The sequence below is a fragment of the Gymnoscopelus microlampas genome (genome assembly GCF_963454915.1).
Source record: "Gymnoscopelus microlampas genome assembly, chromosome: 12".
Classification (NCBI taxonomy): Eukaryota; Metazoa; Chordata; class Actinopteri; order Myctophiformes; family Myctophidae; genus Gymnoscopelus; species Gymnoscopelus microlampas.
In genome coordinates this window covers 37244744-37263174 of record NC_139949.1, presented here as the reverse complement: position 1 = coordinate 37263174, position 18431 = coordinate 37244744, and the positions used below count along the sequence as shown (strand labels likewise).

Sequence of the window (18431 nt, the reverse complement as noted above, 5' to 3'; positions counted from 1 at the left end):
ACTTTTACTTCTACTCCACTGCATCTCAGAGGAAAATATTGTAAGTTTAATCCACTACATTTATTTGAAAACTTTAGTAACTAGTTACTTTGTAGATTTTGATTATCATTACAAAACAAACATTAATCATTTCAGCTCTATATACATTTCGTCCATTTGAAAATAGCCAATCTACAAGCTCACAATATATCGCATCGAGCTTGTAGATCTGCTATTTTCAAAAGATTTTCAGGATTTGAAAACTTTAAATGGGACATTCTGCATAATGAGTACTTTTACTTTTGGTACTTTAAGTAAAAAACTGTTACAACGCCGGAGGCGCGTTCCTGGCGGACTTGAGCAACGAGAGGCACAGCCGAGCAAGCAGCTAGGCGAGCGAGTCACCGTGCTGAACGTTGAGAAGTCCGCCAGAGCCGACCCATGCAGCGCTGTTCGAGTTATGTACCGTATAGGGACAGAATCGTAAATTATCCCCCCAATAATGAATTAATTATCCCCCCAATAATCCCCCCCCCCAGACAATGCAAGCACCGAGCATTATTTTCCACCACGGAGGAAAGCCGGCCAGTGCAGTGCTGTCCTCCTGGAATATGAAGCATGACTAGGGGTCGGAATAGGCTCTATGCACAGCAGCCATATTGGAAAGAATTTGGGCCTCTTCTTACTTCCTTCACAGGTGTTACCAATGATACTAATGAAGGCTCTGTTCCATTCTGGTCGGGGTGCTGATATTGTGCATGTTGGCTCACTAGAAACACTCCATTTTGGTTCCCAAATGGCCCCTTATGATGGGTAACTCTGAGAGTGTACAAATGGAACCAAATGTTCCATTTGTACACTCTCAGAGTTATGGGGGTCCTTGAAAATAAGACAACCACTATGCCACACTAAATGGAACAGAGCCTTAATTAGTATCATTGGTAACACCTGTGAAGGAAGTAAGGAAGGGGCCCAATTCATTCCTAATATGGCTGCTGTGCATAGAGCCTATAGTTCCACGTGCGTCACAGAAGGGGGCGTAACACGGAAGTAACTGAGACCGGGTGGGATAACGCTGGTTGCGTTTTTGAGGTGGGTTCCAGGGCGGGGTTCCCGGGCTAAATGATTGATAGTTAGAAACCAAATGGACTATTACTGGTTTACCGTAAATGTAACGGCGCTGCAGGACAATTACAGGACTACAAATGGAACCCATTTGTATTCTGTCAGAGTTAAATGAACGCTATGAGGATATGTTACAGAACAGATTGGAGCCCCAGAGATTAAAAATCCTATCAGATAGGGGTCTCTGGCCTTAACCCATTAAGACCGGGAACGCATCTGTGTTATTTTAAGATTTTTTGGGCTATTCAAAAATAGCAGATATATTCTGGGAGATTCTACAAATGTCTTCTAAATCCTAATCCTTTTTGAAAAAACTATGTTGCTATATATATATATCAGTGGTTGTCATACCTTTTCATGTCAAGGACCCCCAAAATAATATGTATTTGGTTGCGGACCCCCATCGGAAAATATTTTGTTCCAGGGACCCCCAGAAGCAAAGATTTGAGTTAAAAATGTCTATATTTATTCAAAGATTTTCCCATATTTTCAAAAATGTTCAAAAATAGCAGATCTACAGCTTGGCACTTGGTTCCGCGCTATGAGCTTGTATATCTGCTATTTTTGACACAGATAATGACAGATTCTTCCCCGGTCTTAATGGGTTAATGCATATCAATCTGGGAGGTCCTTGAAATTGAAACGGGCTGAGAATAAAACCCTCGTCCACTCCAGAACGTTTAACAGCCATTGACTTTAATCAACCAGAGGCTCTCTCCTCCACTGGGCCTATCACAGTGCATCCCGCGTTGCCCGGGGCAACAGACCGCTTTGATTGACACGACATGAGGGAGCGCTGGGGGAATAGTAATGAAGCGGCTGTCTGCCTCGCTGTCAGCGTTGCCATGTCTGCTTATTGTAAGCGACTATGAGCTTATTTTTCTGTGAAGTTGCTTGTAAATATTGGTAGTTTTTAGGGTTGCGTTTTTTTTGTCCTTGTTTCTAAAGTGTAGTTACTTTTTTTGGGGCTTGCTTCCTAATTTGGTTTAAACCAGTGGTTCTCAAACATTTCCGTGTCATCGTTAGGGTTGCCAACCGTCCCGTATTAGCCGGGACGCCCCGTATTTGAGCCAAAAGGGGCGTGTCCCGTACGGGACTTTGTTTGTCCCGGACTCCGGTGTAAAGGGAAAAATAAAAAATATATTTCTGTTTGCGCACAATGCAGTGTGTCTGGCTGCGTGTTTGTGTGCTGTATGCTAAGGGCGCTTGGACCGCTCAGTTGACAGGGCAGGCAAAGTGCTCGCAGCCTCGCACGCGTGCGTGTGTGTGTGTGTGTGTGAGATTTTCTCCGGTGGGCGCGGCTCCCCCAAAATAATGAAATCACATAACCCTAACCCAACCCTAACCCTAACCCTAAAACCGAAATAAAGTAACAAAAAAAGTAACTTTATCCGCGGGAAACCCGAAAAAAAATCGCGCGCGTGCATGGGTCCCGTTTCCTCAGTTCTGGATGTTGGCAACCCTAGTCATCGTGGACCCCCAAAAATGAATATGTTGGCCTTTTGTCCCTCCCTATAGCCCCCATCTGAAAACATGTTGTGCCAGGTAGCCCCGTACCAGATTTGTGTTAAAATGTTTCAAAAATCGTCCAAATATTTCACATTTTATTTCAAGATTTGTTTTGAAAATAGCCGATCTACAAGTTCACAACATTGTGAGCTTGTAGATCGGCTATTTTCAAATAGACAAAGTTTAAATAGGGCTGAAGTGGTTAGTGTATGTTTTGTAATAATAATCAAAACCTACAAAGTAACTAGTAACTAGTTTTCAAATAATTGTAGTGGAGTAAAAGTACAATATTTGTCCCCGAGATGTAGTGGAGTAAAGGTAAAAGTATCGAAAATTGGAAATACTCCAGTAAAAGTACCTAAAATTTGACCTAAGTACAGCACTTAAGTACTGAAGTACTTTATTTTGAGGTACTTTTACTTTACTGGATTATTTCCAATTTTGTACTTAGTTACTTTATACCAATGGTTGCTTATTTCTCTGGCAATATCTGGCAACACTGCCTCGCTGTGTGTTTGGCTGTGTTTAGCAGCCTGCCTGCTTACCGGACGAACTGCCAGAGTGCCCCCCCCCCCCCCCCCGTCCTCATGTAAAAAATAAAATTATAATTAGCAGCAATTAACCCCGGCCATGTATGTATTAATGGCCTTTTGAAGGCCATGGTTCCCTCGTGGGGTTTCCATGTCAGTGTTGCTTTGGGTGCATGCCATACATATGGTAATCACTGAGATATATTTACATGGTGGAAATATTTTATCTCTGCTCCGGAGATCACCGTTCGACGCTCTCTGTGTGTGTGTGTGTGTGTGTGTGTGTGTGTGTGTGTGTGTGTGTGTGTGTGTGTGTGTGTGTGTGTGTGTGTGTGTGTGTGTGTGTGTGTGTGTGTGTGTATGTGTGTGTGTGTGTGTGTCCGTGCGTGTGCGTGGGTGCGTGTGCGTGAGTGCGTGTCTGTGACTGTGTCTGTGTCTGTGTGTGCGCCTGCGTCTGTGTGCGTATGTGCGTGCGTGTGTGTGTCCATCTAGTGTCACATACTACTGTGCGTGTGTGTGTGTGTGTGTGTGTGTGTGTGTGTGTGTGTGTGTGTGTGTGTGTCCGTCAAGTCTCACATACTACTACTGTGTGTGTGTGTGTGTGTGCGTGTGTGTGTGTGTGTGTGTGTGTGTGTGTGTGTGTGTGTGTGTGTGTGTGTGTGTGTCCGTCAAGTCTCACATACTGCTACTGTGTGTGTGTGTGTGTGTGTGTGTGTGTGTGTGTGTGTGTGTGTGTGTGTGTGTGTGTGTGTGTGTGTCCATCTAGTCACATACTACTATGAACATCAGTGTCATATCCTGTGTGCACGCTGACAGCAGGCCAAGGACCTCAATTATTGAATATTTCTTTTCGATTTGCTCAATGACAACTATGTCATATTTCCTTTGATGTATTATCGCAGAGCAATCATCCCTCAAGGCTTAGGGATAAGCTCCCTGCCAGGCTATGGACCAGAACTAACCAATCGCTTTAGATTAACACCAAAACATACTGTACGTACAGTACCTTCATGACTGAAGAGTTATTATTATGCCACCCAGTGTTGATTTTGACAGCAATTATTTTAGTTTTTGTCTAGTTTTAGTCGACTAAATCTATAGTTGATTTAGTCGACTAAAATGTGTTTTGGTGGTGCCTTGATGGCGTCGTAATGGCTGATTTTACACTTGGTTGCATGCTGAAAATAGCAGATCTACAAGCTCACAACGCGTCGCAACGCGACGCGTTGTGAGCTTGTAGATCTGCTATTTTCAGAGCGCAACACCCAAGCTCAACCAAACATAAAATGACATGTATTTTAGTTCTACTGGATCTCCCGCCCTAACATTTTAGTCTAGTTTTTATTTGTTGACGAAATTGTCAATATATTTAGTCTTAGTTTTAGTCATCGTAGCTTAGATTTGATTTAGTTTTTGTTTAGTTTTCGTCAGTGAAAAAAGGTAGTCGACTAAATTTTTTTGTCATAGTTTTAGTCGACGAAATCAACGCTGACGGCACGCTTCCCTCAGCTCAAAAGGTGTTCTCTGTGGACACACGTACGGCCCCGTACTGTAGATCTGTAATGCAGACGACGGATGTATTTCTGTAATGTTGGCAGTAGTTCCCAGGTCTCTCTCTACAGTCCATTCAAAGCTTTAGGGACACTGAATGGAGAGACCTTATTCACCACCATGACAACTAAACTGGGAAACATATAAGTTGCTATAGTGTGTGTGAAGCTCAGCAATGAGGCCATACAGTATACACACACACACACACACACACACACACACACACACACACACACACACACACACACACACACACACACACAGACACACACACACACACACACACGTTGAAATACAGTAGCTTTTCTCGGTCACGCTGTTTAAAAACAAAACGTTTTTTTTCTCTCGCATTCGGCATTCGGACAAAGTCAGTACTCAAACCCTCTATTGACAAATGTTCCATGGGACACATTGTGAGCGGTTATTTTCAGAATGTTTTAATACATTTTAGACGTATGATAACTTGTGAAACAGGACATTTTGCATAATGAGTACTTCTACTTTTGGTACTTTATCTAAAATGTTTTACCCATACTTTTGTACTTTTACTCAAGTAATCTTTTTTTATTCCGGACTTTTACTTGTAACAGAGTATTTCTACATTTCAGTATTGATACTTTTACTTAAGCACAAAACGTGAGTACTTTTTTCCACCACTGCCTTACTGTACAGTACAGTATGTGATTAATGAGCGAGGCAGTGTGATCATGCGGAGGTGTCATGTTCCATCATGACACACGCTGAATGATGCATCACTCTGCTCTGCTGCAGTGTCATGTATGGGCCTTATTCAATCACACGCATGTCTGCACACACACACACACACACACACACACACACACACACACACACACACACACACATACACACACACACACACACACACACACACACACACACACACACACACACACACACACACACACACACACACACACACACACACACACACACACACACACACACACACACACACTAACCCTATTTCTCAAATCCTACTATATCTTAAATACAAGCACACACACACACACACACACACACACACACACACACACACACACACACACACTCAGAAAATGTGCATGAAATAATGTCCGCACGGAGTGACATAGTGATGGAGAGTGTGGGGAGGACAGCTTAATGCGATCACACACCCACCCATTTTTTACTTTACTGGAGTATTTCCAGTTTTCAGTATTTTTACTTCTACTCCACTACATCTCAAAGGCAAATATTGTACTTTTACTCCACTACAATTATTGGACAACTTAGTTACTAGTTACTTTATAGATTTAGATTATTATTACAAGAAGACACACATTAACCACTTCAGCCCTATATACATTTCGGCCATTTGGAAATAGCCGATCTACAAGCTCACGATGCGTCGCGTAGATCTGCTATTTTCCAAAGAGTTTCATGCATTTTGAAAACTTGAAATGGGACATTCTGCATAATGAGCTCTTTCTACTTTTGGTACTTTAAGTAAAATTTGATGTCAATACTTTTGTGCTTTCACGCAAGTAGATTTTGAATTCCAGACTTTTACCTGTAACAGAGTACTTCTATATTACAGTATTGATACTTTTACTTAACTCTTTCAGTGCCAGAGTATTTTCATAAAGTACTCCCCCAGTGCCAGCAATTTTCGTTTTTTTTGTTTTGTTATTTTGTAATTTAATTTTCAAATAGCTTGTCTATATGCAGTATGCAACTCATACGACAGTTCTACCAGTAGAGAGCAGCAAATCGAGCCATTGATCACCTCGTTGACTCGATCGCCCCCTCCAAAACAGGCTCACGTGACATCCGGTCATAACCGGATGTTTACGTTTTCGACAATCTCTGATCGGGTTAAAATACGATGTTATACACGACTACGATGACTGATCGTCACCCAGACCAAAGAGAATAGACGTAGACCTCTCCGTTCGTTTTTTCTACCGTGTGAAAAACCGTGACTTTCCTTATTCTGGCCGAAAATGACCGCGGGAAAAAAATGAGAACCGGAAACGGAATCTGCGTCATGAAACCGGAACCCAATGAGTCTGAAGGAGTCAGGAAGTGAAAGTGATCATGAGAAATAAACAGAATAGCGCGACCACAATCAAAAGTAAAAACTCGGGATTTCTCGTTCTGGCAGGGAGGGTACTCGGGGAAAACTCGGGATATCTCGGGGCGTGGCACTGAGAGAGTTAAGTACAAAATGTGAGTGTACTTTTTCCACCACTGCAAATTTGAATATCCAACCCATACTAAAATGCTAAAATAAAAAATGAAATCCAACGCACAGGGACGCCGTAGATAAAACACCCGCACACCTGTAGGGAAATTAGCGGCAACATCAAACGACTCTGTGTAGATAAAGTGCCTTCAAGTGTTTCAAATCGTCCCTATTGAACAATGATTCAACCTGCCTGAAGTGGGCCTGCGGTGCTATTGTATGTTTGGAGTGTTAACCCATTAAGACCGGGAACGCATCTGTGTCATTTTTAGATTTCTTTGGTTTCTATTAAAAAATAGCAGATATACAAGCTCATAGCGCGGCACTCGCTTGTAGATCTGCTATTTTTCTGAAAAATCGTGGAAATGTGTGCAAAATCTTTGAACGTATATGTTTTTAAAGCGAATATTTGTTAACTCAAATCTTTGCTTCTGGGGGATTCTACAAATGTCTTCTAAATCCTAACATTTAAAAAAACAAACATATATAATCAGTGGTTCTCAAAATGCTTCATCCCCCAGAAGCAAAGATTTGAGTTACAACTGTTCGCTTTAAAAATATATATATTCAAATATTTGCTCAAATTTTCACAATAAAAACAAAAAAGCAGATCTACAAGCTTGTAGCGTGGCACTCGGTGCAGCGCTATGAGCTTGTCTATCTTCTATTTTTTGAATAGCCAAATAAAAAGTAAAAATGACATAGATGCGTTCCCGGTCTTAATGGGCTAAAGAGGCGGACAGCTTCAGGATATGAGCTATTCTGGAACCTGGATGTTCTCTTCTTAATGCTTCTTAATGTCTTTTGCTGCAAAGGGAGGCAATTAGAAAGGTTGTTAGCAGGGTGAGAGGGGGGCCTTGTCGAATTTGAAGGCCCTTCTTCTTTTGTAATCCGGCTGTATAGATCCCCTGCTTAGGGGGGCGGGAGATCACATGCAGTCATTCTTCTGCTGTACTACACCACACTTTGTTTCACCCGCCTTCCTGTCCTCACATGTCATGACGCTAAACCACACAGTTTACCGCGTAGGTGAGGATTCTCTACACCGCTGCATAGATCCCTCCCCCCACCCCCCCACGCCCAGCAAATCCAACCCTGTTTCATTCATACCATCCCTGGATATCCCACCTTTTCTTTTTCTCTTAACACTCGGGTGTCTAAGCTGATGGTCCCTGACGTTGATTTACTTAAATGAGTGTTTTCAGACATTTAACCACTTAAAATCCTCAATACTTTGTAAACTTGACCTTTTTCCCTCTAAACTAAACCTCTTCGCCGTAAATAAGCGATCTACAGACGCGTTGTGAGCTTTTTTGGGCTAATGTCTCTCCCAGAATAATATATATATATATTTTTTTTTTAATTAAAAAAAAAATGTGTGGACTGAAGTTGGTTTGCTTCCACAATCCATAATGCTGCATTTTCGAAATAAATTAATTAGGCTATCTGCTCTTCCACCATGGACAGACAGCTAAAACAACTCACTCACATGATTCACTTGAGCTGAGCCCTGATTCAATCAGATCTACATCATCTTCTTGGATGAAATTCTTGGACGTCGGCCAGCCAGAGGCGGGTCCCGGACTGGGATGCGAGTCAAAAAATATATTAATTTTTTTTTTTTTTTTTTTTTTTTTTGGGGGGGGGGCCCCTGAGGTTGGGGGCCCGTTTCAATTGAAACGGGTGAAACATAGGAAAGGCCGCCACTGCCAACATGTGAGGTTTGAGTGGGATTGAAATGTTAATCGATATTTAAAAGACAGTTTACCAAGGTCAGCTGCTGCTGACCTTGGTAAAGAAGTCTAAAAGTGAAGAAAAGGCTGCACACTCATAGCCACGGTGCAGGATAGTTTATTGAATCCCAACGTTTCGACCTGGAAAGGTCTTCTTCGGGGATTGGCAAACCAAGGACCTATCATCAGTCTCTAAACAGACAAAGCTGGATGCATCGCAGTGGATTCGAATCGCCAGCCACCCGAGCACGCCCCCATTGTTCTATACTTTAAACAGGGGTCTTGGACCCCTAGGGGGTCCTCAGATATACTGCAGGGGGGGCCTCTGAATCTTTTGTGATATGAACTTTAATTTTTAATGTTTACATTAACCACTATTCTGGGAGAAACAAACCTCTTCGGCAAAGAGGTTTGGTTTAGAGGGGAAAGGGTCATGTTTACAAAGTATTGAGGGTTTTAAGTGGTTAAATGTGAAAACACTCATTTAATATGAATCCAATATGTGGTGGGGGTCCCTAGCTGCTTCATCTCTCTCTCTGCTAAGGGCTCTTTGGCCTGAAAAACGTTGAAGGACCCCTGCTCTAAAGTCAAACAAATCATAATAACATCTTGTCTGTCGGGAACTGCAGCCGCTTCAATCACTATGGCAACCATCTCTGATGGCACCGGCACCTCAGTGACGTTGCAACCAACCCCCTTGTTGTCATAAACTGTCTCAGCACGTATACGCCAACCACCATTTATTTAACAAACCTCTAAAAAACGTTTTAGCTGTCACGAGTCTCCGCCAAAAAAAAAAACGTCTAGCAGATATACTACTGACTGCGTTTTATGGAAACACAAGAAATTGGAAGAGCACTTTTAACGAGAGCAACACACTGGTGGTGTTGACCTTCAAGAAGTCCTTTTGTGGTTTTGCCTGTGAGAGAGAGAGAGAGAGAGAGAGAGAGAGAGAGAGAGAGAGAGAGAGAGAGAGAGAGAGAGAGAGACAGACAGAGGGAGACAGAGAGAGACAGAGAGAGAGAGAGAGAGAGAGAGAGAGAGAGAGAGAGAGAGAGAGAGAGAGAGAGAGAGAGAGAGAGAGAGAGAGAGAGAGAGAGAGAGTGTGTACTTGTATTACTCTACTTATGAGGACCTTAATGTCCCCACAAGTATAATAGGATTTGAGAAATGGACATTGTGTGGTCGTCCAGGAATCACCATCCTTATTTCAATCATTTGGATTCAGCAGCATGTCTTCTATGAAAGCATGCTTTCATAGTACACTAACTAGAGTTAGTGTCGAAGTGTCCTTGAGCAAGGCGCTGAACCCCTAATTGCTCCCGATGAGCAGGTTGGTGCCTTGCATGGTTTCCTCCGCCATCGGTGTATGAATGTGTGTGTGAATGGGTTAATGGCACAATCAATAATATAAATGCACCATTTACCATTTACCATTTACCATGCTGCGCAGTGAAAATAGCCGATCTACAAGCTCACAACGCGTCGCATCGCGACGCGTTGTGAGCCTGTTGATCTGCTATTTTCAAAAAAGTTTGTACTTTTACTTTTGATACTTTCAGTATATTTTGATGCCAATACTTTTGTTCTTTTACTCAAGTAACATATTGAACACAGGCCTTTTACTTGTAACAGAGTCATTTTATATTGTGGTATTGATACTTTTACTTAAGTCAAATATTTGAGTACTTCTTCCACCACTGGCCATACACATTTTTTCAGTCGTGAGGTTTCATTTTGCTTTGATAAATTAAGTACAGTAATACAAGCATGTGTGTGTGTGTGTGTGTGTGTGTGTGTGTGTGTGTGTGTGTGTGTGTGTGTGTGTGTGTGTGTGTGTGTGTGTGTGTGTGTGTGTGTGTGTGTGTGTGTGTGTGTGTGTGTGTGTGTGTGTGTGTGTGTGTGTGTGTGTGTGTGTGCGCGCGCGTGCGTGTGTGTGTGTCCAACGCGTTGTGTCCAGTAAGCGTTTTAGAGCACTTTCCGTGCACTCTGGCAGAGAGGATGTCAGTAAACAGAGTTGGCTCGCTGCAGCACAGATTGTTGCACATTCATCGCGCTGACGCTCATTATGTTTTATTAACGTGGACTTTTATCAGTGTGATGTTGACATAATGTTTGACGCGTGTGTGTGTGTGTGTGTGTGTGTGTGTGTGTGTGTGTGTGTGTGTGTGTGTGTGTGTGTGTGTGTGTGTGTGTGTGTGTGTGTGTGTGTGTGTGTGTGTGTGTGTGTGTGTGTGTGTGAGTGAGTGCACTTTAAGAGAATGCAATCCATTTGCCTGTTTGCATTTCACTTCCTGTATAACAGCAGGATAGTTGGTGTGTGTGTGTGTGTGTGCATAGATTACAGTAGATATACAAACCTAGATATCTCATTGGCCGCTGCAGTTCCTTGGAGCGACCTGTATCGCGGCCGCCATATTAGAGGAGGCACGCTGCCAGTCAAAGTGACTGCTGGCCAATCACAGCACGTTGACTATACTGGCCAATCACAGCTGCTAACTGACTAGTTGCTGCGCGGCTGCCTCTTCAAGGGTTAAGGGCTGGGTTTTACGAAAAGACCCGCCCCCACCCACCTCTGATTGGCCTACCGTCTGTGACGCACGCGGAAGCTTGCCCACTCCAATGTGGCGCCCGAGATGCAGACGCATCAGAGCCGGAGGAGGCGTCTACCTTTGCGTGTGCGCGCGCGCGCGTGCGTGTGCTTGCTTGTATTACCACTGTATACTTTTGAGGGCCACATGTCCCCACAAGTCTAGGAGGTCCTCACAAGATAAAGGGTTGTTATATGGTTTAATTTTGTTTTTGTTGAGGGAGTTAGGTTTACAATTAGGAAAAGATTCAGGTTGGGGTTAGGAGTAGGCATTTAGAGGTTAGGTTTAGGGGTTTGTTTGGAGTTATATGCCTGATTTACACTAGATATGCATAGCTGTCGCACACTGAAAATAGCACATATAAAGACATACTAAAGACTGAACTGGGGAAAACTGCCTTTTGTTTAGTGCCCCAACCATCTGGCATGACCTACAGCTTAAATTTAAGATCCGTTCTCCCAACATACGGACAATTTTAAACCTTGATTGCAGGACTACCCACAAGTGTCTGCAATTGCTTTTAAATTGTGTTGTATCACACAATAGGGAAATGTTGTTTTATTATGTTTCTGTTCTGTCTTGTTTTTTTGATGTGACTATTGATGTGAAAATTAAAACGAAATTGTACTGTGATGTATCTCGACGACACTGCAAATGAGGGCAACCTCAATCTCATTCTTTCGAGAATAAATAAAGGTTTGAAATGAAATGAAATGAAACATATCCGATATGCTGTTTTCGGCTTTATGGTTAGGGCTAAAAAATTGCAAAAAAAATGTACGGCATTCATGAAATCGCTGTCGATGTCCTCACAATTATAGTAATACTAACCTGTGTGTGTGTGTGTGTGTGTGTGTGTGTGTGTGTGTGTGTGTGTGTGTGTGTGTGTGTGTTTGCAGATGGACCCCGGCCGTCCCAAAAGGAGATCATCTCTCTCAGAGCCTTCATGTTGCTCTTCCTAAAACAGCTCATCTTAAAGGTACAGCCCTCTTCTCTTTGTTTGTCTACTGTACAAAATATCTTAATTATACTATCCACCCACCCTCCCACAGACCCCCTCCCTCCCTCACACCTCCTCCCCCATGGTGTGGTTGTGTCGTCTGTCTCCACGTCTCCTGGGAATGCTGGCTTAATGTGAAGCGCTGCGTATGGAGATTTGCATTATGGATCAGCAGCACACAGTGTGTGTGTGTGTGTGTGTGTGTGTGTGTGTGTGTGTGTGTGTGTGTGTGTGTGTGTGTGTGTGTGTGTGTGTGTGTGTGTGTGTGTGTGTGTGTGTGTTTGTGTATGTAGTGGTTAACAAATGGCTGCTCGTATCTGCTTGCCTGTGTGTGTGTGTGTGTGTGTGTGTGTGTGTGTGTGTGTGTGTGTGTGTGTGTGTGTGTGCGTGCATGCGTGTGTGTGTGTGTGTGTATTTGCTCATGGGGATGCACTTTATTTGACACGCACACCTACTACTGTATATGAGTGCATGCACGAGTGTGTGTGTGTGTGTGTGTGTGTGTGTGTGTGTGTGTGTGTGTGTGTGTGTGTGTGTGTGTGTGTGTGTGTTTGGGTACACGTGTTCTTTGCCTGTTTGTGTGTGTAGGATGCGTGCACGTGCATGTCTCTTGTTAAAATGCATGAGGCCAGGTAGAGATTTAATGAAGTTGTCTCAGGTTAATGAGATGTAAAAACCACTGTCCTCTGATGAGATATGGCTTCTTCTTCTGTGTTGTTGTGCAGGACCGCGGTGTGAAGGAGGACGAACTGCAGAGCATCCTCAACTACCTGCTGACCATGCACGAGGTATGAAACGCGCTAGTACATGCTCCAAAACATACTAACATTACCTACTGACTATGCATGAGTTATGTAACACGCTAGTACACGCTACACACACGTTAACATTACCTACTGACTATGCATGAGGTACGAAACACTAACGTTACCTAATAACCATGCGTGAGTTAGCTACAAAACATACTAACATTACCTACTGACTGCATGAGGTACAAAGCAGGCTAACATTACTTACTGACTATGCATGAGGCATGAAACATGCCAACATTACCTACTGACCATGCATGAGGTATGAAACATACTAACATTCTCTACTGAACATGCGTGAGGTGCAAACGCTAACTGAGCATGTATGAGGTAAGAAACGCGCTAACCGAGCATGAATGAGGTACAAAACAGAAAACACGCTAACCGAGCATGAATGAGGTACAAAACGATAACTGGACATGTATGAGGTACAAAACACGCAAACCGAGCATGTATGAGGTACAAAACACGCAAACCGAGCATGTATGAGGTACAAAACATGCTAACTGAGCATGTATGAGGTACGACACACGATAACTGAGCATGTATGAGGTACAAAACACGCTAACTGAGCATATACAGTATGAGGTAAAAAACACGCTAACTGACCATGCATGAGGTACGACACACGGTAGAGCCTTGCATGGATTCCTCCGCCATCGGTGTATGAATGTGTGTGTGTGTGGGTGAGTGTATGTCACAATCTATGTAAAGCGCTTTGGATAAAAGCGCTATATAAATGCACCATTTACATCTCTTAGCAACATGAGAGCGTTTGAATGAAACCTCTATACTTCACTCTGTGACATCTCTTTCTGTTCTCAACCATCCTCCGCTAGCAGTTATATCTGTTCCAGCTCTGCCAGCATCCTTTTTTCCCCCGTTGCCTTCCTCCTTCCTTCTCCTCTCTCCACCCCTCCACCCCGCCACCCCCCCACCCACCAACACACCTCTGCTCACCCATCCTTTCATGTCTACGTACCTCCTGCAGGACGAGAACATTCATGACGTGCTCCAGTTGCTGGTGGCTCTCATGTCTGAACACCCGGCTTCCATGATCCCTGCGTTTGACCAGAGAAACGGGATAAGGTCAGTGACGGCAACACACCACCCCCGATAAACACACGCACACACGGACACACACACGCGCGCGCGCGCGCGCACACACACACACACACACACACACACACACACACACACACACACACACACACACACACACACACACACACACACACACACACACACACACACACACACACACACACACACACACACACACACACACACACACACACACACAGCGTCCAGTGGTGTAAAGTTCCAATACTTTTACTTCTACTCTACTACATCTCGGAGGCAAATATTGTACTTTTGCTCCACTACAATTATTTAAAAACATACATTAACCACTTTAGCCTTATTTTATACATAGGCTATTTGAAAATAGCCGATCTACAAGCTCACAACGTGTTGCATCGTGACGCGTTGTGAGCTTGTAGATCTGCTATTTTCAAACATTCTAGTACTTTCACTTTTGGCACTTTAAGTACATTTTGATACCAATACTTTTGTACTTTTACTCAACAAAATGTTCAATTCTGGACTTTTTACTTCTAACAGAGTACTTCTACTTTGCAGTATTGATACTTTTACTTAAGTAAAAAGATTGAGTACTTTTCCCACCACAGCACACGTCCCATTCTAATGTTTTCCGTATGTGTGTGTGTATGTGTGTGTGTGTGTGTGTGCGCGCGTGTGTGTGTGTGTGTGTGTGTGTGTGTGTGTGTGTGTGTGTGTGTGTGTGTGTGTGTGTGTGTGTGTGTGTGTGTGTGTGTGTGTGTGTGTGTGTCCTGGCTGTAGGGTGATCTGCAAACTGCTGGCCTCCAAGAGTGAGAGCATCCGTGTCCAAGCTCTCAAAGTCCTGGGCTACTTCCTCAAACACCTCGGACACAAGCAAGTAGCCTTTGAGGAAGAAATGATGTTATGCTGTTATTGGTTGTTTACAGTATATCTAACCTTTATATTTTACCATCACTTATAGTACGTATATAATACATTATGACATGGCATGATATTTGGTAGCCTGTAGGAGCCAAGATGTCTTCTCCGCTAGGCCTGATAGCTATTGGTTCAGCTTGTCCTTGTAGCAGCCAGAGTATAACTATGGTCTGATGCCCCGTACTAGTTGGCAGAACTACCTTACCATGGATCTGTGTCAGACTGTGCGTCTAATGCCGCGGTTCTCAAACTTTTTCATGTCAAGGACCCCCAAATGGACACTTATTAGCCCCGCGGACCCCCATTTGAAAATATAAGCCAGGGACTCCTCATAAGAGAAGGTTTTTTACGGCTCTAGCAGTGATTCTCAACCATTTTAATTTTAAGGACCCCCAGTTTGACATGCATTAGGCTACGGACCCCCATTTAATGACATTTCTATCTCTGGGACCCCAATTCATATTGTAAAATCAATGTTAACTTAACTCTGAGAGTGTACAAATGGAACCAAATGGACCCGTTAGGGTCCATTTGGTCCCATTTGTACACTCTCAGAGTGAGTGTAACTCTCAGAGTTACAGACCCATAAGGGTCCATTTGGTTCCTATCCATCATTTAGCTGGGGACCCCCTGGAACCCCCTCAAGTACCCCTGGGGGTCCCCGGACCCCACTTTGAGAACCAATGGTCTAATGTACTTCTTCCCATGATATCACTAAAGCTTATTACACGGCTCGGTTGAATGCTTGATCCTGATTGGTCAATCACTGAATTCAGCGGTGTGTTATTTCTGAATAATGAACGATGCAGCTCAATAACAGACCGCTGTCTGATCAAAGACTCAGAGCACCTGCTGCGCTCTGCTTGAATTTTATGCTGTATCCAACATGACAGCCATGTAAACAAACACACCATGTCATTTACAGCTAAACGTTGCTCTCAAGAATGTTTTTGAAGCAAGGAATAGACAATGCAGTAACCGTAAATTGATTGTATTTGATCAGCACTTCCTTGTTTTTCCGAGGCGACCGTGTCTGCCCAGCGGAATACTTTCATTACCGTAAGCAAGGAAATACTTTGTTTTGTTGTTACTTTTGTGTCAATGTATTAATTAATGTAATAAGTAGCCGTGTAATAAGCGGCTGATTCAGGGTGATAAGGTACCTCCGCTACTCGTCGGTGCCTAATCACCCTGTCAGGATTTATTTCTCAATAATGACCGGCAACCCGTCAATTATCCCTTTGCATAACCATCACCACCTAGAATATTGTCTCGACTCCCGTTGCCTCATCAAATGATTGATTCAGAATTCGGGGAGGCTGTGGCTCAGGAGGTAGAGCAGGTCGTCCAATGATCCGTGGGTCGGCGGTTCGAAATCCAGGCTCCTCGTGTCCACATGTCGTCGAAGTGTCCTTGGGCAAGACACTGAACCCTACGTTGCCTCCAATGAGTTGGTCGGCGCTAGCTTGCCACCATTGGTGTGTGAGGACGCTGGCATCGACTGTTTCTGCTTCACCTCCCAATGTATGAATGAATGAACCATTGTAAGGCGCTTTGAGCACTCTGAAAAGCACTATAAAAATGCAATTCATTATTATTAATTCAACGACACCTTTCATCTGACTGACTCATCCTCGTTATTAGTGCTTTCAGATAGAGTTTGAATTAGACAATAAATGTCTTCACTGTGCAATCTGCAGCTATTGATATCAAGTTACTAGGTGTGCACTTCTTAATTGCTCGATAGGTCTTGATTCTTCTGCCCCCTTCAGCTGATGAATATTGACCTTAGTTGGCACCATACTGTACAACAACACAGTTTTATTACCAGAGAGGATCTCATGTCCTGAGCACAAAGACTACTACTGCTGCTAGGTTTAAAATGATCCACCTAAGCATGGTATACTTCGTTGTATGGTGATGGATACCAAAAATATCAGACCCACAAGCTTATCGCAGAGTGTTGTGAGGTTGTAGATCTGATATTTTGTGCATTAAAAAAGCCAAAACTGAAAACATTTTCAAAGAATTTTCACTTTTTCTTTTTTACTTCCAAAAACTACACAATCTTATAGAGACGCCAGGTTTAATGTGGTTGATTACACCCACGTGGTGTCCCAGATCTATCCTAATCCCTGGATGGACACATCCAGGGGAAAATACAGGTATTATATTCTATCTATTTAGCAGTCCTGGAGTTCCCCCTGGGCTCTAGTTTTCAGGACCACTCCTCCAGGTGAATGTAGGAAATGAGATAGATGGATCCTGTAATTTCCCTATAGAGGTCAGATGTCTGCGTAATGTGTATAATATACACACACCGTACAGTACAGTATACTGTAAGGTATAATGGTCCCATTGGGACAGTGGTGCTGGTGGAAAGTCCTAACATTCAGGTCAGGGCAGAGAGAGAGAGAGGGGGGAAGAGAGATAGAGAGAGAGGGGGGAAGAGAGATAGAGAGAGAGGGGGGAAGAGATAGAGAGAGAGAGGGGGAATGCACTGCAGTAAAAAGTGAAAAACAGCAGTGCAGTCCTCGAGCAGCTAGAACGCACTGTGCCACTGACTGCTGAGTTTTATGCTCGTAGAGGTGTGTGCACGTGTCTCCCTCGCTGTGTGTGTGTGTGTGTGTGTGTGCGTGTGTGTGCGTGTGTGTGTGTGTGTGTGTGTGTGTGTGTGTGTGTGTGTGTGTGCGTGTGCGTGTGCGTGTGCGTGTGCGTGTGTGTGTGTGTGTGTGTGTGTGTGAATGCACGTGTGCCCTGCATGGAGGTAATGCGATCCTGTCTAGGCGGAATAATCATTTTGACAGACTGCGCTCCCACGGGGAGGGAAGGTGGAACCTTGGTGTCAGGAGCAGCAGCAGTGCATGCTGGGGATTTATATCTGTCCCATGTGACACCATGCAGCCTGCACCTCCTCTTGCAGCTATAAGCTAACGGCGGCGCCGCATGACGCTGCACCTGTGCAAAGATTGTTAATTTAGGAAGATACGCCATCCCAATTTGAGCCACTAGAGGCGACATGGTGCACAAATCCTACAAATGGTATTCTAAGTGGGCGCCGGCGTCTGACGGCAAGTCTCGCGAACGTCCAATGTGGACTGGTGCTAGATCCTGCCAGAGGGTGTTGCTGGAACAGAGAAATGTTGATAATAAAGATTTCCTCCTGATTTGTCTCTCTGAAAAAAGCCATTTTAGTTTCAAAATGTATTGTGTGGCTTGTGACGATCTGGTCCAATATTTAGTTCAGTAAACATGGAGCTAAAGAATGGTTCAGAAGCTGTGTTCACGTTCACTCTCCCATTGAAATGAATAGACTCCAACCTGCTTCCTGTCTAATAAAAAGGCGTCCGTCCACTTCACACAGATACGGGAAGTAAAC

The 18431-nt window shown here is 43.7% G+C and overlaps 1 protein-coding gene across 1 annotated transcript in view; it reads left to right on the top strand.

Annotated features, from left to right (window-relative positions):
* LOC311057057 (neurobeachin-like) overlaps positions 1 to 18431 on the top strand; it is a gene marked incomplete at both ends in the record, with an annotated part of 230399 nt that overhangs the window by 135558 nt on the left and 76410 nt on the right. Inside the window, 4 exon segments of the mRNA XM_084073945.1 lie at positions 12142 to 12221; positions 12968 to 13030; positions 14043 to 14140; positions 14915 to 15011. Coding sequence (XP_083930071.1) covers positions 12142 to 12221; positions 12968 to 13030; positions 14043 to 14140; positions 14915 to 15011 — 338 coding nt within the window.